The 24544-nt window shown below is 42.0% G+C and overlaps 3 protein-coding genes across 5 annotated transcripts in view; 2 read left to right on the top strand and 1 right to left on the bottom strand.

The window, feature by feature from the left end:
* LHX6 (LIM homeobox 6) overlaps positions 1-3887 on the top strand; it is a 41321-nt gene extending 37434 nt beyond the window's left edge. Inside the window, exon 10 of the mRNA XM_032767614.2 lies at positions 756-3887. Within this exon, the coding sequence (XP_032623505.2) occupies positions 756-776 (21 nt within the window). The 3' untranslated portion in view covers positions 777-3887. The remainder of the gene's footprint in view (positions 1-755) is intronic.
* A 1486-nt stretch (positions 3888-5373) lies between these two features.
* MORN5 (MORN repeat containing 5) lies at positions 5374-21698 on the bottom strand. 2 transcript variants are annotated; one of them, XM_032767617.2, is made up of 5 exons: positions 21591-21698; positions 20075-20222; positions 19271-19382; positions 18206-18337; positions 5374-5596 (listed from the first exon to the last, which is right to left on the bottom strand). In XM_032767617.2, exons 1-5 carry the CDS (start codon positions 21635-21637, stop codon positions 5514-5516), a joined length of 522 nt encoding a protein of 173 aa, XP_032623508.1. In that variant the 5' UTR covers positions 21638-21698; the 3' UTR covers positions 5374-5513. The 2 variants fall into 2 exon arrangements, with proteins under 2 accessions (XP_032623508.1, XP_032623509.1); XM_032767618.1 differs by lacking the exon at positions 21591-21698 and adding an exon at positions 20567-20651.
* Positions 21699-21850: 152 nt separating this feature from the next.
* NDUFA8 (NADH:ubiquinone oxidoreductase subunit A8) overlaps positions 21851-24544 on the top strand; it is a 9732-nt gene continuing 7038 nt past the window's right edge. Inside the window, exons 1-2 of one of the 2 annotated variants that reach the window (XM_032767695.2) lie at positions 21851-21984; positions 22372-22535. In XM_032767695.2, the coding sequence (XP_032623586.1) occupies positions 21934-21984; positions 22372-22535 (215 nt within the window). In that variant the 5' untranslated portion in view covers positions 21851-21933. The remainder of the gene's footprint in view (positions 21985-22371; positions 22536-24544) is intronic. The other variant, XM_032767697.2, reaches the window with a different exon arrangement.

Below are 24544 nucleotides of genomic sequence, written 5' to 3'. Positions count from 1 at the left end.
GCCCTGTTGGTCCCAGGATATTAGAAAGACCAGGTCGGTGAGGTAAAATCTTTTTTAGTTGGTCCAATAAAATATATTACCTCCCCCATTGTGTCACTTTAAAGTGATGTCTTTTTCCAAATACGTGGTTTGTAATAGGATTCAACTGACAATAAAAAATGATGGAGGACCCTACCCAAATAAACCTAGGGCCCTGGTTCCATTTGCAGTGAAGAGGAGCATGTGTGCACATACTCTGATTGTACTGTTGGTCCAGGCTGCTCTGCTGTTTTGAGTAAATAGACTAAAAGAAGTTGGTTACAGTCCTGATCTTATTCTTCAAAACCAAAACACCTCAGTGACTGGCTGTATGAGAGGCTTCTATGGTGCAAACAAAATAACCACTGACATAAAGTTGGCATAAGGTGTACTATGACTGAAAAGCTAAAGATCTGCCTTTGGGGTAAAGCTCATTTAAATGAAGGCTGCTATTAACATAGTCCCATCATCTCCTGTTCCTGACTCCTGATCTACACAAGACAACTCTTCTTTCAAGAAGTAGCTTTGTTCTGTAGAAAGGGTCACTAAAGCTTAAGTTCAAACCATGTTTTTAATTTTTTTAAAAAGTTGGTTGATGGGGAAAATCCTTGATTGAGCAAGCCTCTGGTTTCCAGCTGGGAAACACAACTGCCAGGGCTCCCTGAAAACATGTTTCTCTTGAGGCGTTGGCTTTTCTTTGTAAGTAGCTAACTCTCCATTAACCTTTTTCCCGCTAGGTCATCCTATTTCAATATTGATGGCGCGAACTCTTCCTCATCTGTCCATAGCATTCCCACCGCCGCTGCCCCTCAGTCACTGAAACACGGTGTTAAATCGAAGGCAACTCTGATGGTCACGCAGGAGAAACTCAGTTCAGCATTGTTATTTGCACCGACAGCATCTGATAGCCAATGTTCTTGCCTCCCAGCAGCACTGCCAACAGTCATGGTTTTCGCTTGTTTCTTGTGGACCTGCACAATGACAATGAGTCCCTAAGGCACTACCATGCACAGCCCAAGTTAGTGATCCTACTGCACTTTCACCGTTGCTTCCAGCATCATGGAACAGGAAAAGACCATTACATGCTGAGCCAGAGGTGGTGTTGATTATTACCTAACAATACAAAGAGAGGAGGGAGCAAAGTACTTGGGCCTGATTCTGACTCGCCCCAGTGTAACACTGTCAATTCCATTAGATTACGCCTGATGTACATTAGTGTAAATGAGATCTGGATCAGGCCCATTACCTCAGCCACTTAGCACTCATTGAGCCAAACTGACTGCTGGTTATAACTCTACTGAAGTTAATAGTTATGCTAGCCTGAAATATGGCCCTTCATCTTTAAAGAGATTTAGAACCACTAATCCATTAACTCTCCCCATGAGGTAGGTAAGTAAATCTCCTTCCTCCCAATTTACAGGTGGGAAAACTGAGACAGAGGCTGATGACTTGCCCAGGCTCACAAAGGGAGTGGGTGTCACAGCCATGCTTAGTGCTCAGAGGTTCCTGACTGTTATTCCTGCCCTCAGCATGCTGGACACACCTCCATCCCAAGGACCATCAGCCACATCTTTGTTTCCTGGCAGCCTTTTGCTTGGAATCATTTCTTACTCCTGAATGAGGGATCCCAGGAATGTATCTGCACCAGACTGCTGGCCACTGCACCCACTGGGGTTGGGAAACAATACATTTCACTACTAAAATTCCAAATGAAAGATGTATCTTAAATACATTGGGCTTGATTCGCTCTGGCACAGACCCTAGAAGAAGAACCCTAGTCGCAAAAGTTTAGCCAGTGAGAAGGGTCAAAGGTCTCTGTACACCAGTGCTCCACTGGTGGTGTAGCTAGTCTGCATCTATACAAAAATGGGCACTCTCCAACAGGAGAATGGGTAGGACTCAGCATATCCCTTATGCAGCCTCCGCTAGCTGGACTCCTCTGGTGGCCTAGCAGCTAGTCAAAGCTGTCCCTACTTGGTGGAATTCCTGATGGAGGGATTCCTGTGAATCAGCCCCCAGCGCTCATCAGCCTCTGCTGGCCTCAGGGGTTCAGTTCCTGCTCCCCTGCCCCAGTAGTGCATAAATCAAGCCTGTAACTTCTAAGAGATCACTTTACATCTTTTGCTTTACATTTTCAATATAGTTAGAGTGAAACTAACTAGTTTAACCTGCACACACAGGGCCAGTAGGAACAAGCGATGGCTGAGCTCATGCAGCAGGCAAGGACAGCATGTGATAAAGGCGATGCTAATAAATCTGGCAGCTTCTTTTTTATGATTATCTCAGTCTTTATGTTGCACCCCATTTCTGGGGTTTCCCAGGTACTCCTGGCTAATGCACACTGAGATGGGAGCACAATGCTCTGACTAAGCCACAATTCAAAATGACAGCTCAGAAAAGGCCGGGCAGTGGAGCGCTCACCCCGTTCTGGTGAGTTCTTACTCTCTCATGAGCAGCCTCATTGCAACCACTGAGTAAGGGCTCAATAACCCTGTCCCAAGCCAGGAAAGAAATACTGCAAAGATCCTTCCTAGATAGTAGTAATAAAAGGTAAACAATATTTGAAATTAGTAATTGGTCCCTAACAAAATCTCTCTCCTGTGAGTGCTCCACCAACCTTGCTGGTGAAATTTGAAGGCAGCTTTTCCAAGAACGTGAGGTCCTAATGTGACCCAATCAGTGTGTGAGACCTGTCCCTCTCTGTGCCTGATCCGCAGAGGCTGAGTCCGCCAGCTAGACAACCTGGCTTTATAGCTCAAGCTGCAGCGACTCCTGCTTTTAGCTCTGGAGGTCCCTGGTCCAATCTCCAGTTTCAGTCAAGATGGCAGCCATCACACTACCATTAGGCAGTGAGTATTTCCAGCACTGAAGCACTTTCCCTAGTTGTACCCCATTATCTCATGATAACAAAGCTTTCTGGGCATGCGAGTCTAGCGCATGGTGAGGAGGTGTTCACCCAAATAACTTTGCAAAGTAAATTGCATAATGAGCAGCTCTGGACTTCTGTTGCGGTGAACATCAAAATCTATTGACCAGAGAAGTAGCAGAGCAAAAACATATCTTGAGATTTGCTGAAATAACAAGTCAATATGTCTCGTTGCATATATTCATTGTTATGATAATTCAGCTAGGCCAACCGTACCCAACAGCTAGAAGTTTTATCCACACTTTAAATTAACATTTGAAAGGGCAGATGAAGTTAGAAGTCCATAAAATACTATTATTCACCTCCTGAAAGATTAAGAATAGTTTCCATTTGAATTCAACCATAATGAGACTGGTGTCTACCCATCTGCATCTGTGGTCTGATTGGTTAATGTTGTTCCAGAACTTGGTATTATCGCCCCTTTGAGGAGGTGACTGGTAGAAATCTGCATCTGTTTTCAGTCAATGATAAGCCAGATTTTTTGTCTTTTTGTATGTAACAATGAGCGAGAGAATGACATCAGCCTTTTGTTTCCTGTAGCTGAGCATTCGGATTGTTGGTATGTGTTACAACGAGGTTGTAGTGAATTGGTCTGTGTCCACATGAAATGGCATTGATGGTGACATGCTGCTTGGAAGGGCCACTTTCTCCCCCATCTCTGCTTGCTCATTCGAATGACTGTTTTGTTTTGGAACTAGTGTAATACAGTAATGGGTAGATGTTCAGAGACTGTGAGGATGAGACTCCAGACTGTAACTTGACCCCACACGCCATGGTAACTGAGATTTCCACAACCCGGTTTTATTGCGCGAGACAAAGGTTTGATGCATTTTTCTTCTGTCTCAGCGCATTCTGCAGTCTCCCGCTCATAATATGTCTGCTAAACAACTACTTAGTTACTGATCAAATTTGACTTGTAATATGTACCGTACATCAAAGTTATTTTAACTGTTACCACTGACAGGATCAGAATGCAAAGCACAGGGCTAATGTGTAGACATTTCTGACCAAATATATATAGTGTAAGTGGAGTCACCACTAGCCGTGTGGAGAGTATTGCACTGCACAACTCATGCTCAAGGAAGATCTCTTCAGTAAGTAGCCACAGCAGCTTTGCAGAAATCAGACTCTGATGTATTAAGCCCAAATTGTTTGGAAGAACTGGAAGCAATTCAGCTTGTGCAGTTTTAGAGCTAAATATTGTGTATGGAAAATACTCAACTGTACCAAGAATGTAAGAAATCCTCTAATTTATTCGATACTTTGTTTCACAATGCATTGCAGATTGACTGTTGCCATTGAACAAAACCTTATCTCAGGTCATTCGCATTCCTCTCCTCTGTAGATTTTTTTTTTTTAAATCCTTCTCATTTACTTAGGTTATTCAGTAATTGCCAGATGGGTCATGGTGCAGTACTGCAGACTCTGTGTATTACAGTATTCCAATGGCTATTTACAGAAAATGTTATACACTAAACCCAGAGCGGTTAGCCAGAGAAAGATGAACTTTCCACTAGAATTTAATACAATAAATAAATCTGATGGGGGGAGGGACTGAGAATGGAGTGGTTTAAAATTTTATTCCCAAAACATTCTGTTGATTTTTGGCTCATGGTGGTTAACCCCAATGCCCTAGCTAATGATGCTTACACAACGTAATGATCGGGATGGGGGCTAAATCCTGCACTACTGCTGTCACTGATATATTCAGACCTTGTAATACGAGGCCAACTATAAACACTTCTCAGAATTTTATTTCAAAAGCAGATCATTTTGTTGTAGCATGTTGCAATTACACATGTCTTGGCTACAATGGTTAAAAAATCCTTTTGAATGAGTGGACAGTCGAGACTAGTATTTATTGAAAAAACAAAAACTAAATTGTAAGCACTTTTTTGTAAAACCAATGTCTGTTTTGTTACATACTTTTAATGTTGTGCTTTGTAAATGTCTGATTTGTGTAATAAATAAAGTTCATGCAAGTAGAAGTGCTGGCACTTACATCAAGAAAATGATATAATTCCACTTTATTTGATTTTAAAATATTTTCTGGCTTACTAATCAAACAGCAACCCACCCAGTTTATCTTTTATTATTTTGTTAAAGGTGAGTTCAACAAATGTTCCTGGTAAATGGATATAATTTTAGCAAGCCAGTCATTATAGAATAACTGGTGTATGTTATTACAATGGTCAATCAATATCAAAGTACTGAGCAAAAGGAGGGTAAAGAAATACACCCGGACAGATAACTGGGAAAAAATGCTAAGATGGAGCTGAATGCCTGAACTTGAGGCAGTCTCTTTAGTAAACTGTTTGTATGTTAAGGCTTAATGTGTATATATTGATCCTACTACACTGCACACCTCTCAGGAATATTAGGATAAGTATAGTAAGCTTATTTCCACGGCTTCACATGAACGTAGTTGATTAAATGATGGTTCCAGTTTTATTATGCTAACAAAGGCTATAAAACTACAATCACATAATGGTATGGGCTGATCTAAATCCACAAAGACATTCAGACTTAAGGATCAATCAAATGTTGTCTTCCAAAATCAGGGTAGAAGCTAAAGCAGTTTAGGTTTAAATCCAGTTATTTCATCCCAGCCTTTCCGGCAGGTGCGAATGATCCATTCATGTTCATCATCATCTGAAGGAGAGAAAAAGAAATTGTCAAATGTTACAGATTCAGATCTGCCTTTTGCATAGAGGAGTCCAGATCAGAAAGAGCATTTTCTTTGAGGAATAAATGCATTTTTAAAATACTTCTTGCTTAGCCAACAGATCCTGTGTACAGTTTTGTTGGCATTTGCCAAGATTCAAACATATATAACAGAAGGACGTGACAGAGTTTATGGTAATAGATCTGATCATTAGGCCATTTCATCACATTAACTGTTTGGAACTCGTGCAAAAAATTGTAACACTTCCTTACCATATAGTATAATTTCTGGCCTCATGGTCATACCAGTACCAGTAATGAGGACATAAAACTTTACTGATGTTGGTGTCATTTTATGAAAATTGCAATTGCTGAAAAGTCCAGAGTCAAAGCCCCAGTTCATTTGGATTATTTTTTTACAGCTCTTCTTCCAACATAATTATACACCTTATAACAGATAGCAACAAGCTGATGTACCAGCTGACGGAAGTACTTTAGACAATCTTCTGTATCTCCCACAATTATTCAATGCCTGTCATGTTATCTGTCAGGGCACAGAGACCATGTGAAAGGTGAAAACCAAAAAGGCAATTTGGAGAAAGCACCTATTCAGCAACATGGGAATAGAAATATTTTGAATAATTACAGAAAATTATAACTTGATAAACAGTAGTAGTTGAAGGGACTAAAGCAGCCTGTCTGTAAAACCTGTTTGATAGGCTTTTACTTGTGTTGATGATTGAAAAAATCTGTGTAGTAGATCAGATAAAAATATTAATTATATTGCTTTAAACAGTACCAGTATCTCTTTTCTTATTCAAATGACACATACTGTAGCAGAGCTACTTCTGTTTAATGTCATCTTTACAAACTCTGATCAATGTTTGCAATTTGTGCTTGTAACCAACCTGGTTCCAAATGTCAAGGATTTTGTAGCAATGCTTACCTGAAAGAGAACATACTGACCTTGTCAATTATAGATTAAAAAAAAAAAAAGAAACATTGCTAGTGAGGAATCAGCTTCTGAAGGGAGATGTCTGCTTAGGAGTTGGCCTTTATTATGTTTCTATAGCAACATTTAAGTTTAAAAAGTCATATAGATGCAGCTGTGCTGGTCTAAGAAGGAGAGAAGCAAACAAAGGGTGTATGGCAAAGAAGTGCCCTTCACTAAAATCTTAGGTTTGTTCTTAAGTCCCATTGACTTCAGTGGGCTTTGGATCAAACCTTATCTGCTCTTGTCTTTTCCTTTTTCTGTTTCCCTTTTCCTTTTTTCCCTGCCATCTTAGCATCTTTTTTCATTCATGGTCAAATGAAACGGCCTGTGGGGAGCTTCTCATGCTGAGCCCTGCTACAGACTTAACCAAAGCATGTGCCCAGGCTTCTGTCCCAATCTAAATGGTGGCACTTATCACAACACCCTTTACAAACAGCAGTCAGAGATGCTTGTGAATTGGAGGAGGTTTTCCCCAAGAGCACACTACTGTGTGTTACTCTTCCGCACACAGTTACTAATTATATACACAGCAGTTATTTGTGCTTGTCACCTCTCTCACAATTCCATACGCAGGGATGATGTTTTGTAAAAGCTTACTGCTATGAGCGGGGCTGTGGAAAAGACTTTTATTAGTTTAGCCTGTAGCTGTGCTTTAACTGCTGTAACGCATGATACGGTGACATTCTGATAAAATACCCAAGTGGCTACATTTCTTTCTCTGTCCACCTCAGCAGATTAGGATACAGCTTTTGCTCTATTCCTTGGCACAAGTGCGACATTAATATAAAACAATTACAATGTTCTTTTTTTCTGTCTCAAAGGAAATAAGCCAAGAGAAAATAAGCGCCACCAGAATAACTTTTTAAAAAGTATGACTAAAAAGAAGAGAAAAAGCACTGAATTTGTTTAAGGTCTGACACTGAAGGCCTTAGGTGGACACATCCCACTGAAAGCTGTAATAGGACTACAAAATTGGCCCCTATGGTATGTCTACACTGCAATAAAACACCTATGGCTGGCCCAGGTCAGCTGACTCGGGTTTGCAGGGCTCAGACTGTGGGCCTATAAAACTGCAGTGTAGATGTTTGGGCTCATGCTGGAGTCGAAGCTGTGAGGCCCTGCAAGGGGGGAGGCTCCCAGAGCCCAAGACAGGGAGTATCAATGAATCATGTGCAAGCTGTGATTATTTTGCATGTCAAGTTCTATTTCTGCACTCCAGATGCTCCAAGATTACCGAGATGAGGCCATGAAGTATCTAGATGAGCTAGATAGTGTCCAGATTGTTAGTGTCTGTGTGATTATGTACCTCCTCGATGTAACAGTTGTTACTCTGGACTTGTAATAATTGCAAGAAAATTAAATTGTCTGTTTCTGTCAAAATGAGGTAATCAATCAAAAACTCCACATGCTAAACACCACCTGTATCCATTGCTTCCTTTGATAAAGATCGTATTGCTCAGGTGAGTTCCATGAAGTGAGCAAACTGCCTTCCTGGTAATGAATCTGCATTGGTCATATCATTCTGGTGCTCAGCTGACCAATATGAAAGGCATAAGATGTTTTTGACTTCAGTTCATGCGTTTTCAACAGGATCCTGGTCCATCCAGCTTGATGCAGAAGGAAACATTTTTCAATAAATGACATGCACCTAAGCCTTTTCTTCTAAGGATTTTAGTCTCTCACCCAGGCCCAACACCACCATAGCTCAGCTCATGCAGTGATCTGATTCTATGCACAGTAAGTATCAGCAAATAAGCATTGAGAAAGACTACATACAGTTTTCACAGAGGCAGAATTGTAAGGAGACGTCTCAATGGAGTCAGTTATTACCAATTCACACTTTGAATAGAAAGAAGAGCCTGTCTGGTGAAGGGACTACAGCACATTACCCTACCTTAGGGCACCCCCTGCTTCATTCAGAGGAAATATAGCAATTACCCCCACTGGAGCTGACCTGTGAGCCATCTATTATTATCTATATTACTGTGGTGTCTAGGAACCCAAGTCATGGCCCAGGACCCCATTGTGCAAGGTGCTGTACAAACACAGAACAAAAAGCTGATCCCAAAAAGCTTACAAATCCAGGTTTTAGTCTCTGACAGTGGCAGACACAAGAAACCTCACAGTGAAGAATTATGCAATAATCTGTACACAGGGAAAGCGTCTTCCTACCCACTCTCATTTAGCGATTGACTTATGTCTAGCATCCGCCTAAGCTTTTTGGCTGCAATAACATCGTGTGGCAATGAGTTCACCCAGTTAACTAGGCATGGTGTAGAAAAGCATTTCTTTGGATATTTTAAGTTGGTGGCCTTTCAGTTTCATTGCATGTCTCCATGCTTTGCATTATGGGAAAAGGACAAATAGGAGCAACTGATCTACTTTACCTATACCTCATTATTTGTATGCCTCTATCATGTCCTCTCTTATTTGTCTCTTCTCCAGACAAAACCGCTGTAACCTTTCTATATTTCTAATCATATTCATCACTCACCCACGGATGACACCTCTTTCTTTTTTGAGATTGGCTGATCAGAACTTACAGTCTCACCCAGAAGAAAATGTTACCAGAGGCTGGCATAAATTTTCAGTATTATTTTCTTATGCCTCCTAACGTTTTATTCACAGCTGAGCTGCATTAAAAAGAGAAAAACTTGGTGAAAACTGCATATAGAGTTGAGAACTAACTCAAGTGGAAAAGAAAGTGGAAGTGAGCTGGTAATGTGCTATCTGCGTACTTCCACTCATGCTCACTCTTCCACTGACTTCTAATCATTGTCTTCGATGGGGCTGCAGCCCTGGAAGGTGGGTAAAATGCACTGGGAGCCACAAAAAGAAAAAGGGACTCTATATCCACAATGAAGGACCTTGAGCAAAATATCTGGAACCTCCAGGACTATTATCCAGCTGATGGGCACCACACAAATATTCCTTAGACTGAAGTAAGGGAAAATGAAGGATCCTATTGAGGATAGCTAGAGGAGCCACAAAAATATAGCTCAGAATGGCTCCAGGGATTAGCTATGTGTAAGGAGGCAGAGAAATACTAGAACGGAAAGAGTTAAGCTGTGGTTAAACATACTTTTGCCACACTAAAGAAGACTGGTTGATAATTACTGTAGTTTTAGGGCTATTTGAATCAGTGCAGCTGCAACCTCTTCAGTAGTAACCCCTGAAACAAGACAAACTGGGTTTATTGTACTGAACAAGTCTTAAAGCTCCTCCCTGATTGTTAATAATTGGCAGCAATGGACTTAACAGCCTCTTGACTACCCTTTTTACACTCTACCTGACTGTGCAGCTAACAATTTAAATCACAGATGCCGATCCTTCTTTGTGGCAGCTGCTTGTTAACTACATGTTCCCCTTTTTCTGTCGCTGGCGGCTTCCATAACCCCACAACACCAGGGTTAGACTGGAGAATCACATTTCATCAATATTTAAAATGGAATTAAACCTTGACGTTTGATTGATGCTACCAGATAGCTTGTTGTAATTACTATTTTACAAACTGCGATTGTTTGAATATGTTAATATGATTGTCTAAGCACATCTTCACCTTCAGAAGTAATTTTCCTTAATTTTTTTTTTTAAACACAAACTCTTTAATCAACTGTAAATTATCATCCTAGGAAGAACAGGTTCTTCACATTGTGTTTTGAATTTTATTTCAGCTCGTTTATCTTTAAAAGTTTATTCTTTCTCCATTTTCCTCAGCGGCCTCAGTAGAATATACATTCATGAAATATATTCTGCTAAAACGGGCTACTTCATGTTCAGATTTTGAAAATAAAGGAAATTGCTTTGTATGAAAACATTGATAAAATCCAAGGAGGCCAAGTTTGCTTAATAGTTATTCTAAAGTTGTGAAATCTAATAATTTGCATGAGATACAGTTGAAGTCTTGAGGCAAACTGAGGTCTTGCTAGATGAGCCACTGAAATACATCACTTGATTCTTTTAAATAATTTCTATGCCTTTTTATGTTTCCATCCAAACTGCAATACTCTACCTTCCAGTCTGCTACAAGCCAACAACAGGCCTCCACCACTCTGCTAACCCTATTTGGATCTTTCTATAATCTCCCAAGGCATTAATACTTCGTGACTCTTACAAGGAGAAAGCCATGCACTGTTCCCTTATACATCCTATTTATTAGAACGTGATTGTCTGCATCTGTGTTAGGGCCTGATCTTGCGATCCTTAACTCCAAGAGCTGTCTTGCTGAAGCTAACGTGACTACTAGCATAAGCAAGAGCTACTTGCCTTGAGCAAAGGTTGCAAAAGAGGGCCTTTGCATTATCTGCTCCTTGGAACAGAAACTATGTCGTCTTCTAATCTATGTTAGTGCCAAGTGCTCCGTAAATAATAACAGCTGTTCATTGTCTCACTACCTGACTCCTCCCATCACCCATGAGGCAATGTATCATGGTCTTCCATTCCACAATTATAGCCCTTTGTGATAGCATCACAGCCATCACCTCTACTGCTCCACCCCAAAAATCTCCAGCACCCCCTTCCTTGCCACACCTAACCTCAACAACATCAATGTTGGCAAGAAAATGGAAAATATGTATCTAATTAACCTTTATTTCCACACGCAAACTCTCACCCTTCCATTTCCATTTAATTGCGTAAATCCAAAATGGCCTCAAAATGAACTTTCCATCTCCTACAAAATTTGTTTTCACACGTACTGTATAGCTGAACACAAGCTCCTATACTGTTTGGGTCAAAACTTTCTAAGTGGATTCACAGTGGGATGGCTAACACACAAACAAAGTTGTTGTTCTTGGCATGCTGCTATTTGGAATTTAAACCTTCACAAGTTTCAAAGCGACAATTATATTAGGCTCAGGAAACCACAATGAACAATATATCAGCACAGGCTACAGTCGTTTAAATGATTGCAGTAATTTAGTTATGTGATGCATGTATTAATATTAACACCATGTTAGCCATGCTAGCTACAGTAGAGAGGGCCACTCATACTGGTTAATAAAATGCTTTATTGAATGGGGTAAATTGACTGGTAAAACTTAGAAGCCAGATTCAATTTTAAAAATGCTGTCTAGGTTATATAGCATAGAGCTCTCAATTATAGCTGTAGCTTGCACAGCCTTTTGTTGTGAGGAAGACATAAGTATGTATTTTGCAGTCATGTCCAATATGGGCTAGATGCTTTCACAGGGAAGACACAGTCCCTATACTACAGGGCATACAATCTCAAAAGACAATGCCAATGAAGGGTGGGGGAAGGGATACAACCAAAGTGATCAGGGTGATGACAGGCACACAGCTACTTCATTATATGAGATTAGGGTATTTTCTCTTTAAGTTAAACACACTGAATTCCTTCCCACCCCCGATCTTCCCATTCAGCTCCCTTGACTTGGCCCCACAGCAGTCCCCATATCAATCCCAGCAATCTTCTTCCCGCTCTCCTATGTCTGGGTTCCTTCTCACCGCCCAAATGAGCAGTTTGTTCCTAAGATAAATAAGTGAGTTAAATAAACATGTTACTTGGTAAGTTTCTTGCTAGTACAAGTCTGTCGCATCTTACGCTGGGGTTACCGTCCGCAATCAGCGCGTAAAGCGAAAATCGCGTATAGTCAAAATTACATTGAGTGTAATGGCAGGTGGAATCACCCTCGCTACAGGTACAGTATTAACATTGTTATTTTTCTCTCTCTCTTTTTTTTGTTGCCGACTGCATAAAGCTGAAATTGCACGTGTTAAATGCGCATTAAGATGCGACAGACCTGTATTGCAGAAGATGTGATTGTGGTATTCCTCAACCCTTCCTCCTGTACGAAATCCCACTGAAAGTCAATTGATAGCCATTATTTGTTAAATGCTGTCTAGCAGGTAGGCACAAGACAGACTTTAAGACAAGCCCTGCCCCCAAAAGCTTACAGTTTAGAAGATAGTCACAGAAAGATGAGATGAACTAGGAGACCCAGAGGAAGGGGTTTATAATAACAAATATTCTGTCCCTCTTGTTCATCCAATATTTTCTGTCTGGGGCCTTCATAGAAGTGGGGGTTTTGGAAGGTGGGGGAGTAGGACATTGGGGATTAGCATGAATATGGGGCAGCACAGAAGTAGATAAATGGTGGGAATAAAAGAAGAGCGGGGAAAGGAGACATCAGGGAACATAATAGGAGACAAGACACAGTTTGGAGTAAAACTAAGCAAGACCCTGAGGTCAAAGGAAGCAAGGGGAGCAACTTGGTCAGATGGCCGACAAGTAAAATGCTTTTTGCTATGGCATTTTGGCGGGATTAGACTGGAACGATGGGAATATCAGATCATTCAGAAAGAGGAGTGAGCAGCAGCCAAGGCGGGAGATGACAAGGACAACTGTTTTAGCTGTTAGGGGAAAAAAGCAATAGGCTACTCAGGTTCACAAGGACTATTTGTGTGAGCAAGGGTTATAGGCTTGTACCTATATCTATGTACAGACCTGAGCACACCTGTCTTTGCTTGTTTTTCAGGAGAAGTAAGTTTGCCAGCCCCAAGAAGAGAGATCAGTGAATTGCAAACAAACTGCATTTGTCACAAAAACATGTAAAATTTAAAATTCACTGGATTTGTCAAATTGATAAAAAAAATCCACAAACAATAGACACAATTTGTTTTGTTCAGAGCCCAGAGGTAAAGACTAAGCATGTCAAATTAATTTCTGCAAAAGCTTTTTTTTTTTTCCAAACAGGTCTGGATCCCATTCCTTGAAGAATATACTGATTACCAACAATTTTTCAGAGCTATACAAAACATTATTTCTTTTGTTGTGTGAAATGCAGAATCAGCCATCTGGCAAATGCCCCAGAGCTAAAATCTTTTACACGACATATAATTCAAAATGATTAAATATACAACAGCAAATAGCTGTAGCATTGCACTTGAAATAGCATGAACTTTTATTGCCGATCAAAATTGATTTCTTTAGCTTAACAAGTATCCATAGAACAATTATTCGAAGAGCTTTTAAGAGTTTCAACATACTGGAGCTAGAGCTCATCTACATTCAGAATCTTAAATCTAATAAAAAAGAAACAAATATATAAATTACTAAATAATCTAGTCTTATAAGTAGACATTCAAATCACTAGGAACCTAAGTTCAGTCAAAGAATGAAAATATTATTCTCTTTTTTGTGGTGAAGGGCTTTCCATTTCCAGTACCTTCGCAAAGAGCATCTGCCAAAAGAGTTTGCAGATTCTTAGGCAAATTTAAGGGCTAGCCTGAAATCAGAGCATTCACCCAGTACCTACATCAATAGAATGGGCAACATCAGAGGAGAATGATGTTCAGAAAGTACAGTACTTCTTTTCCTGCAGTAGAACATTTTTTTAAGTTTAACTTGCTGCCTCATATCTAGGAAGATCTGTAGGTCTGCAAGATTGCCAAGTCCTCGCCCCTCTACCAATTCTGATGTCAGCGAGAGTCACTGGTGGCTGAGAGAATGAGCACACAAACATCTGCTCACATTTGGTACTTGCTGAGAGCAGGATGGAAAGTAATACACCGTGCATGAGTAACACATGATTTTCAGATAATTATGGCTTTATTTCTCAACTGCATTTCTTCAGACAAAGCAAAGCCCACATTACTCACGAGTACTCTGTACACACCACATCTAAGTTGTAAGACAAAACCCCTGAAGACAAGAAGGGTGCACAGCATTCCTCAGAGACTGATGGGGAGGAACCCACGCCTACCCCTGGGTGGGTGGAGCCATGACACTCATGCCTGACCTGCCAGAAGCAGAGGGGCAGGACAGGAAGTATAAAAGGTAGCTCAGTTGGGCGAGAGCCGCCACAGGAGACAGATGTCTCCCGTCTGTCGCTGGGGCATGAGCCTGATGGAGACCTACTCTGCACCAAGGACCCAGAGGTGCTGCCAGAGCCACCTGTTGACAGGGACGCCAAGGAGCTGCTTGGGGCTGTATACCCCAGGGAGATGGAGGACAACCCCGAGCAACAGGTACACAATGATGGGAGTGTAGGAAATAGCCCAGGGACACCAGACTTTAGTCCAGTTGTGTTGTTGCCTGAATCCAGGTCAGCGTGTTTTGGCTGGATCCCCGCTGACTCAGTGATGGAACCGCACCCAGTGGAGTAGGGCGGGCCCGGGTCCCCCTACCTCCTGCTGCCAACCCCACCTCTGGGATGATAGCCTCCCTACCTTAGGCCAAGAGGCCTGCATTTGTCCGCTGTCTGCCAAAGCTAGGATGTCAAACCGTTTGGTGCTCCTCCCTGTCTGAGGGCCTGAGCCCCAAGATTGTTGTGGCCCTGTTGAGCCTGAGCCCCGGACGGCTTGCTGTCTGGCCCTGCTGAGAGGGCTAGCGCCTCAGAGATTGCTAATTCTCCAGTAACCCTTGCCTGAACAGCAGCCCAACTGTCAGGGGGCGTAGCCTCTCTCAGATACTGACAGGGAGGGATAGCCACACACTTCTACACAATAATTGATTGGATTTTGTCCTTGGATGATCCAGAAGGGATAAATGGAATTTCTTCAAATTTTCCAAGATGATTCATTTCCAGGTTCATTCAGACCAAGCATGAGAAGTTTCAGTCCCAAGGGTAATGTTAGGAGGAAGCTGCAAGCATGTGATTATTGAGGCTTAGAATTAAAGTGACATCTCAACCTTCACTATAGAGTCATATTAGTGACATAATTAAACTCTTGATGTTCTAAAAATACAGCTGTTTAAACTACAGAATAATACTCCTGACTTATAACCTCTGCTGGTTGTAACAGTTTACTCAGAAACTCTGCACTTGAGCACTCTGGGACTTTTCCTTTAAGTCACAAGATTGTAGGCTTGTCGAAATCATAACTTGATTATTGGCAGCTTTGTGACTCCAGCATTAAAAAAACTTTTCCTTTCAGTAAATAATAGCCTGTCTTGAGTCTCTTGGCCAAATTGTGCTCTTAGTTACACATGTGTGAATCCATGGTTAACGTACTGATTTCAATTAACCTACTCTGCATTTATATTGGTGTAAATGAGAGAAGGATTTGTCTCTGTCTACTCTCTGCCCTCCTCTCTAATGTTCTATAAAGAGACAAAGGTACATTAGGTGCAATTCCACATGCAGAGGGCCAACCCCAAGGCCTATGCACCATTTAAGTCCTAGAGGAAGAGCATGAAGAACAGGTAGCAAAGAAGAATCAATCTCAGACTAGGAGAAGCAGGAGCATGGGTTGCACCAGGTAAGCTAGCATCAGGAGACGGAAGCAGAAGGAAAGCATATTACACCAAAAACCTCTTTGTTTTGTTATCGGGGGGGCAGAGCTGCTAGTCACACTCTGTTATCCCCTTTCACGCCACCTCCTCAGCAGAGAATGACGTCTCCTTCTAACTAATTTCTCTTTGAAAACTACAGGGTCTAGTGTCTACACTCTCAGAATGCCATAGCTCTTTAACCCTGGAATTTGCTCTCCATTTGACAGCAAATCTAAAATCTCATATTTTATGCTTTTAATTTAAAGATGAAAAACTCTAGAAATTCATCTTCAGGTCTTTGGATTGGCCACTCAGTAAAAATGGAGTCAGGGGTCTGAGTTCTCAAAGGCTGTACTCCTTTAGTGGCAGCAGCGGCGTCTAACTCCAAAATGACCGATTGAAAAACGTGAGCAGGATTTCTTCCCACAAATAGGTATTTCAGCATGTTCCCTTTATGTCTGCAATGCTGTGTATTAGATGACATTGGGGGAAAAAAAGAAAAGATCCAAAAAGCACATGAACAGATTACAGAATTTTCTGTATATCCCCAAGGAAGGAATGGTTTATAAACTGAGAAATAATTGCAAATCTTTTTTTAAAAAATGAAATCCTTGACTAGTAACACTAGGAGAAATGAAACTACTGTTTTCATTATGCACCCTGGACCTGGTCTCAATTACACTAGGACCCCATTGCAGCACTTGGCAGTGAGGGGCCTTAACGTAAATGAGCCTCAGGCCTTCGATATTTGTGAAACTGAAGTCCTGCTAACTGAGGCAGGAATCTCTGTGATAATCTGTGTACACACATTGCATTAAAGAAAAGGAAATTGCAACAAATTCAAACAGAGCCTTCTCTTTTGCTTGCTAGAAAGATGTTTTGATTCATTGATTGTTTGGCAGGAGTGTCAGTGCTAAAGGCAGAGTGCCTTCTTTTCCTGCTACCTCAATCAGCAATGAAGCAAGCAGCTTCGCAACAAACAAAGGTGAAAGGCTGGGGCTGGAGTATCCTCAAATCCCACTCCCAGACCTGAGGAAGATGGTGTCATTTGGCTAAACCTGTCAAGCTGTTGTAAGAGCTTCCTGAATGCTTCCTACCATCTGCTTTTGATGCTTTCAAGACTTGGACAGAAGCCTGGAGGTTTTCCTGCTTTTTCCTGACCAACCGATAAAGGAATAGTTCTGGATCTGTTCCCTGTCATTCCAACCTCTTTCCTCAGTTTCTTCTGCCTACAGCTGTTTTTTTTTTTAACTGCAGTGGCCTTGTGCCCTGAATTATTTCTCTTGGGGAAGTCAACATTCCTCTGATGTCGAACAAGTGCTGGATCTTTCAATTGTGTTCGTGTTCTTAGAGGAAGGGCATGGCTACATGATACATTCCTCCTTCACACCCATGTTGACAAATTCAACTTTATGCGAGTATTGGATTCTCAAAGGAATGTTAACAGAAAGGAGAATAGAGTAATCTACTGCATATTCTACTTATAATTATCTTGTTAGACTGCATTCTATGAAGTGATGTTAGTGAATATCGATTGATACAATCTGTAGGCTATAGAAATAAATGTAGTTAAGGACAATGAGTTCAAAGCATACATTTAAAAAACAATAAATTGAATTCCTAGGCGTTCCTGCCTGTACTAATCTGTGCAGGTTCCTGTGTTTTTGGAAAGCATTTTACTTATCTTACTCATCAGTAGGCCCACTCCAGTATTTTGGATCAGTGCCATTTGTAATAATCTAAATCAGTATTTATTGAGGGTTTATGAAACAGGCTAAGTACCATAGGGTATATTTTGTAGCAGATGATACCTTCAGCTCATTTAGTCTCCCCTCTTTCCTCCTCTCTTCCCACAACACAAGAGCCAGATTTGTAAACGCACTCAGGACATGATCCTGCAAGTGTTAGCACTGACACAATCCAGCAAGGCACTTCAATATGTCATTGAAGTGAGCAGTCTCACTGCAATCAAAGGAACTATTCCTGTGCTTAAAGTTAAGCACATACTTAACTGACCAGGGCAGAGAGCTTGACACCTTGTGGGACTGAGCCCATTGAAAAGATAGATATCTATCTTGAAAACATTGTCTTGCTGGGCATCACAATGGAGAATGAGTCTTCCTGGGTTTAAAAGCTATTAAACAGGAATCAAATGCATTTATTCATATGCGCCTGTGAAAACATTACTTCTAATTTTGTAAATAATGTGCAGAATGGTTTATACAACTTTCCTTAGAATTAACTAATTGATACAAACGATCCAGAACTTCAACATAGATTTTTAAATTTCAGCTATAATCATGCATGATAGAATGTATGTGAAACAAAGTCAACTTACACTGTACTTCAAGATGAATAAAACACATACCTGCATTCCTCAAAAACCTGAGTTTGTAATCAGTGACAACTCTGGTATTAGTATTATAGAATCCATCACCACAGTCATAACAGCCTTGTGGAATCGTTCTGGGAGGATCTAAATTTGTAAGCTGAGAGATACCTGAAAAGAAACAGTATAATTTATCACAAAAACAAAAAATCCCATTTTTTTTACAGCTGTACTCTTTTATCAAAATAAATAATGATAATAAATATATATTATTTTATATCTCTATCTCAAAGAATTTTATAAACTTTACTAAACTAGGATTTCCATCACTCCTATGGTAGGTAATTATTATGACCATTTTGCAGATGGAGAAACTGAAGCACAGAGTGGCCCACTCAGAAAATGTTTAGCATAGGAAGGAAGAGATCTTGGGTTGATTTAGCCCATACGACTAATATTATGAACATGCAGCGAAAACTCCAAAGTAAGGCCAAGAAAGTCTAGCCATGGCTTAAAGAGACATGTCATTGTTCAAATGTTGTATAGTAAGACTGTAGTTCACTATGCCAATATATTATTCAGTGATCATCACATAATTTTTTCAACTTTTAGTCATAGATGAACTAGTAAATGTGTCTAACAGACAAATTTTATAGGCTGGACATAAAGTAAGTATATATTTTTGTATCCATTCAAAATTTGTCATTTTCAAGCCACACATTTCATGTGCCATGCTGTTTGTGGATTTCTGTTACTCTTTCAGGTACTTTAGAACATTATGAAAAATTATGAGTGCAAGGTAATATATCTTTTTTTGTTTTATGTCCCATTTCTCTGTAATAAAAATATGTCTAGAATGCAGTGAATGTGAAACCCTTAAGAAGTTTAATCAGATGTCAGAAATTGCAAGGTAACAATGTCCTGCCTTCATGACATGATCACTCAAGAAGAGACTATTCACCACATTTGCTAGTGTCATGTGGATGGAGTTCTGAAATAAACCAGAATATTCCTGCTCCAAGTTACTCATGTAGGTGACTTAATCTCTCTTAATAAACACAGTTGCTGGTTTAAATCCTTCCAGACACAAATGCAACACAGTACCTGCTGGTTTTAGGCCGGAACAGATTTCTGTATAAAATCTTCTGTCATAGCCATCACAATAATGCCATTTTTTATCTTTGAATTCAAGACCATCTGCAAAGGTGTATTTCCCCTGCAAAACAAATTCAAGTACCGAACTAATAAGTGTGATGAATGAAGTGAAGAATAACAATTTTTTATATCCATTACCAAGGATGCACGTTATCTGAGAATAAATAATATATTTAAGTGCAGGTGGAAATAATGCCTGCAGATCCATAAGAATCATATTCCATAATCAAATCATTTCCCTGTTCAGTAGGAAATAGCTATTGTCCATGCCATAGGGGAAGCCAACATTGAGAGTTAAAAAGCCACCAATGGGAAAGGTGGTGATTTGAAAGCTTCCACTTATTTCATGTATCAGAGGGGTTGCCGTGTTAGTCTGGATCTGTAAAAGCATCGTCAAAGTGGGTATTCACCCATGAAAGCTCATGCTCCAATATGTTTGTTAGTCTATAAGGTGCCACAGAACTCTTTTTCACTTATTTCATGATACAAACATTTCTGAATGTACAGTCTTTGAACCAGGGAGAATTTCCCCTAAAGCATATTGGCAGTAACCTTTGGGAGCAAAGGGGTTTTAACGTTCTTTTGAGTACAGAGCAGGGATCAGCTTTTAGATAAGAAGCGCATACCCCCACCCAATTAGATTCCTATGACTCCAGCGGGGGGTTGGCATAGGTGAACTTCCAACCTCCTCGTGTTCTATTGCTATGTTTCTAAGCCTTCAGCATCACATCAAAAGGACTAGTGATATAATACCTCTTTTGATATTCCGCAGTCCCAGATTCCTATATATTTGCTTCTATTAGGAAAATACAAGGTTCCTTTGCCATGAAACATTCCATCTTTCATTGTGCCATTATATTTGGTTTCAGTTGGGAGAGTATAGCGGCCTTTCCCTTCAATCCTGTGAATTATAATCAGGAATTGTTTAAGAACACTTGGCTAGATGTCCAAAAAGGCAAAACCCCACAACTGATGAAGAAGGCCTTACTGGTTAAAAAATTGACCTGGTTTAGAGGGGATGCACCTATAAAAATAATTTTAAAAATGTACAAATGGAAGAAAGGGGAGGTTGATAGTAATTAATATAAATCAGAAGCTATGAACAGTAGAAAACTGATGACCATTTTTAAGCACCCTGAGAAAGGGTGAATAATAATGGATGTCACTTACAAGGCAGCTTTCATCCAACAACCCCCACTAAATGCATTACAAACTGGATTTACAAACAGGGATCAATGTACCCACCATTTAACCACAGTCATTTCTGGGGTTTAACAGTCCCAGCAACATCACCCAAAAGTTTAGGACAGGATGTGAAACCACGGTTTGCAACAGGAACTACAAGTGGAATGCCAGGGAGACAAAACTGAATCAGCCTTTAAGAATTTGGCCAGGACAATAGGACAAACACTCCGAGCTTTGGAAAAAAAAACAAAAAACACCTGCCATGGAACCTTTAATAACCATAAGATGTCGGGTTTACCTCTCATCCAAAATGTGACAATGATGACAGCAGCAAAGCACCCTCTATCAGCAGGCTATGGCATTGGAAGGAAGCATGTAACCTCCTGAATCACCAATATCCTTTCCTGCAGCATTTGTACACTATTTACAATTATTAATAGGACATGTCCTAGATCTTCCTACCACTCTCCAGTGTCTCCAACAAGACAGTGTGGTTGAGTGATAGATAACATGAAGTCGTTTTATCCTCACATCCCCCAGCATGGTAACTTTAGCCCCATTTTACAGATAGTGATGCAGAGAAGTTAAGACCCAGATTTTCAAAGATATGTCGGGTCCCAAAGATGCAGACAGGTGCCCAGTGGGATCTTCAAAAGCACCTAGATACCTAAGTACCATTGATTTCAATGTGAGTTGGGAGACAGCTGATGAGACACTTTTGAAGATCCCACTAGGCACCTATGTGCACCTCTAGTGCCAAACACCTTTAGAAATCTGGCCCTAAGTGACTTTCCCAGGGCCACTGGAAGCTGTTTCAGAAGCAGGATTAGACCTCAGCTACGCCTCACTCTCCATCCTGGGCTCTGCCGCTCTCGCATTAAAGGGTCCCAATTGCCAAAGAGGTCCCCCCCCGGCTGGTACTTCCACTCCTGCAATTCTGCGGGCACAGGCAAGCGGGCGCGGAAGGACAGTGCCTCCAGCAGCTTTCCCACCCAGGGATTTCAGGCCAGGATTCTCCCTGCCTGATTGTTCACGCCGTGGCTCTCAGACCCTGCATTTCACAGTGTAATGCCCCAGCCCCCACCTGCCATGCACATAGTCCCCGAAGTAGGTGCTGCCCGTGACCTCCATGGTGCCTGCCCAGGACGCGCCCTGGCCTGGGCTCAGCTAGGCAGCAAACCGTCACCATGGTAACAAGAGGGGGCGGGGCCTGAGGAGGAGGAGCAGGCGGGGACAGAGAACAAGCTCCGCCCCCACGTAGGGCACCCGCTGCCGACCCGCTTCTCGCAGGCTACGAGGTGGCGCATGCGCACTAGTTCCGTGAGCCCTGGTAGAGCATGCGCAGTGGCGCTGGGCCTGGCTCTGTGCCGGGCGGGCGGACGGGCGCCGAAGGGGAGCTCAAGGAGACGGGGGCGCGGGCTAGCGCCATGCCGGGCTCGCTGGAGGTGCCCTCGCTGGAGGAGCTCGGTGTGCAGGAGGTGAGAGCTGTAGCACAGGCGGTCTCCGCCTCCGCTCCGGGGACCCCTTGGCTGGTGGCGCCCCCGACTCGGGACTCCCACCGCGGACTCCGGGCCCCCTGCCCCCGCCCCCGCCCCCGCCCGGGCTCCGGGCCCCCTGCATCCCCCGCCGTTCCCCCGGCTCGGGCACGGGGCAGGGCGCCCTGCCCCCCCACCTCAGGCTCAGGCTGTGGTTGTTCATGGGGGGTCACTTGCCCTAGAGTGGTGCGGGCCGGGTGCAAGAGCAGACCCCGAACGGGGGGGGCAGAAATTCTGTGCCCGAGTCCCACCTGCCAGGTGTTCAGTGGTGGCCCTGCCCTGGGCTGTGCGCGGGCACTGATGCTAACACTTCCTCCGCCAACTCCTCAGGTGAGCGTCAGCTCCTCGGTGCTGAAAGCTGCAGCCCATCACTATGGCTCGCAGTGTGACAAGCCCAACAAGGAGTTCATGCTGTGCCGCTGGGAGGAGAAGGACCCCCGGAAATGCTTAAAGGAAGGGAAGCAAGTCAATCAATGTGCACTAGAGTTTTTCAGGTAAGAATCTCCACTGGTTTTTCAAATCCAGTTTTAGGGCTGGATCCTGCAGATATTACTTAGGCAAAACTCACATTGAAGTAGCCTGTAACGTACATGGTCCCTATCAAAACCAAGATTAAAGTATTAAAATCATATATATATTTCATGCGTCAGCACTTTGGCACAGTGCACACTTTATTTTTAATTAGTGTTTCAGAAGAGTATGGTAATGAAGTGAGCATGTGCTGGATGTTGCTACCTGTCTGCTTAAGGTATTTACATAGGAGGAGATAATCTGTCCTGAAGTGTGAGCCGGCATAGTTTCTACCTGTGTGGTACCATTTACACAAGCATTACAATAACAACTTTCTTTAGTTATAGCTGAGATGATCATGCTATTTTTAAACTTTTGTTGAGGTACTGTTGCTGTTCCCTAGACTTGAGCTCCTGAGGGTTGGAGGCAGTGCTTCCTCAATGGAGAGTGTCAGTGTACACTTTCTGCTGGTTGGAAGGCAAAGTATTCAATAGTTTTCAGTTGTTCAGAAAACAGTGACCCACACTCTTTCTGTTCTATTAACTTCTCTTGCTTGGGCTCAGCCACAAGGCAAGTTCGCTTTGTTTGAAAGTCTGAAGATGATGATCTGGAGTATCTGGGCTTCAGTAATTTGGGACCATACTTTAAAAAACGTCAGACTTGTTATGTGAGTTGCTTTCCCCATCCTTTGTCAGCTTGGGGGACAATGATGCAAACATTTACATAAGTACAAAACTTCCCTCACGTGACTGAAATCATGTGCACGGAAATATTTGGAGGTTCATAGTCTTAGAGGCAGAGCACCTCTTTGTATGTGTTTGTATAGCACCCAGCAAGGTGAGGCCCGATCCTGATTGACGCCTCAGGGTGCTATTACACTATAAATATTAATAATAGATAAGGCTATGTTTTAGTCATGGGTAATTTTAGTAAAAACGATGAATAGGTCACAGGTCATGTAAAAAATAAAAATTAAAAAAATTCACAGGCCTGTGACCTGTCCATGACCTTTATTAAAAATACCCACCCTGACTAAAATTGGGGGAGGGAGCAGTCCACAGGTGCCGGGGGATGTGGCCCGGGACCCTAGCTGACACTAGGGTAAACAGGCTGGCAGGGGCTTCCTACCTGGCTCTGTGTCCCTGCAGCTTCTAGATGGCAGGGGCTCTGCTGCTCCCGCCACAAGATAACTGGCTGGTAACCGTACTCACAGATGTGGTTTAATGCTCATAACCTGGAAGCGTATAAAGTGGGGTTCTGCAGAGTCTGTTGGACGCTTGTTCATTCTCTCACGCTTAGAATTTGGATAGAATGTACGCTTATTAGTTGGCAGATGGGTACCAACTGGGAGGGATGCACCTGCTGTTGGAGGACAGGGTCAAACGTTCAAAATGTCTGGACAAATTGGAGAAATAAGGTCTCAGTAACGATGAAGTTCGACAAAAGACAAATGCAAAGTGCTCACTTGACGGAACAAATCAGTTTACAAATACAAAGGGAATGAGACTACAGGAAGGGTATGCAGAAAGATGATAGGGGTCATAAGTGGAGCACTAATATAGTAACAGTTGATATGCTGGGAAAAAGCAACACCTTTCTGGGATGACGCATTACAGTTGTGTTGTAACATAGACATGGAAGTCTTCTTCTGCTTCCTCTGCCGGACTGGTTATGGCCTCAACTGAGTATTGTGTCATTTGGGCACCCACATTCAATGAAGCTGTGGGAAATTGGAGAGGGTCCAGAGAAGCAGACAAGAGTATGATTAAAGGTCTAGACCTACTATGAGAAGAGCTGAAGATTGTTTATTTAGTTTGGAAAAGCGAAATTGAGAGACCATGGCTAGCCAGGTTTTCAGGATCTAAAGGGATGATCAGGAGAGGAGAACTGTTCACTTGCTTATAGAAAACAAGAACAATTGGCTTAAACGCAGCAGGGATTAGGTGGACATGTAGGAAAAATACTACTGTCAGGGTGTTAAACACTGGAAAAA

Source organism: Chelonoidis abingdonii, chromosome 24 (genome assembly GCF_003597395.2).
Source record: "Chelonoidis abingdonii isolate Lonesome George chromosome 24, CheloAbing_2.0, whole genome shotgun sequence".
Classification (NCBI taxonomy): domain Eukaryota; kingdom Metazoa; phylum Chordata; order Testudines; family Testudinidae; genus Chelonoidis; species Chelonoidis abingdonii.
This window is presented reverse-complemented; position numbering and strand designations above follow the sequence as displayed.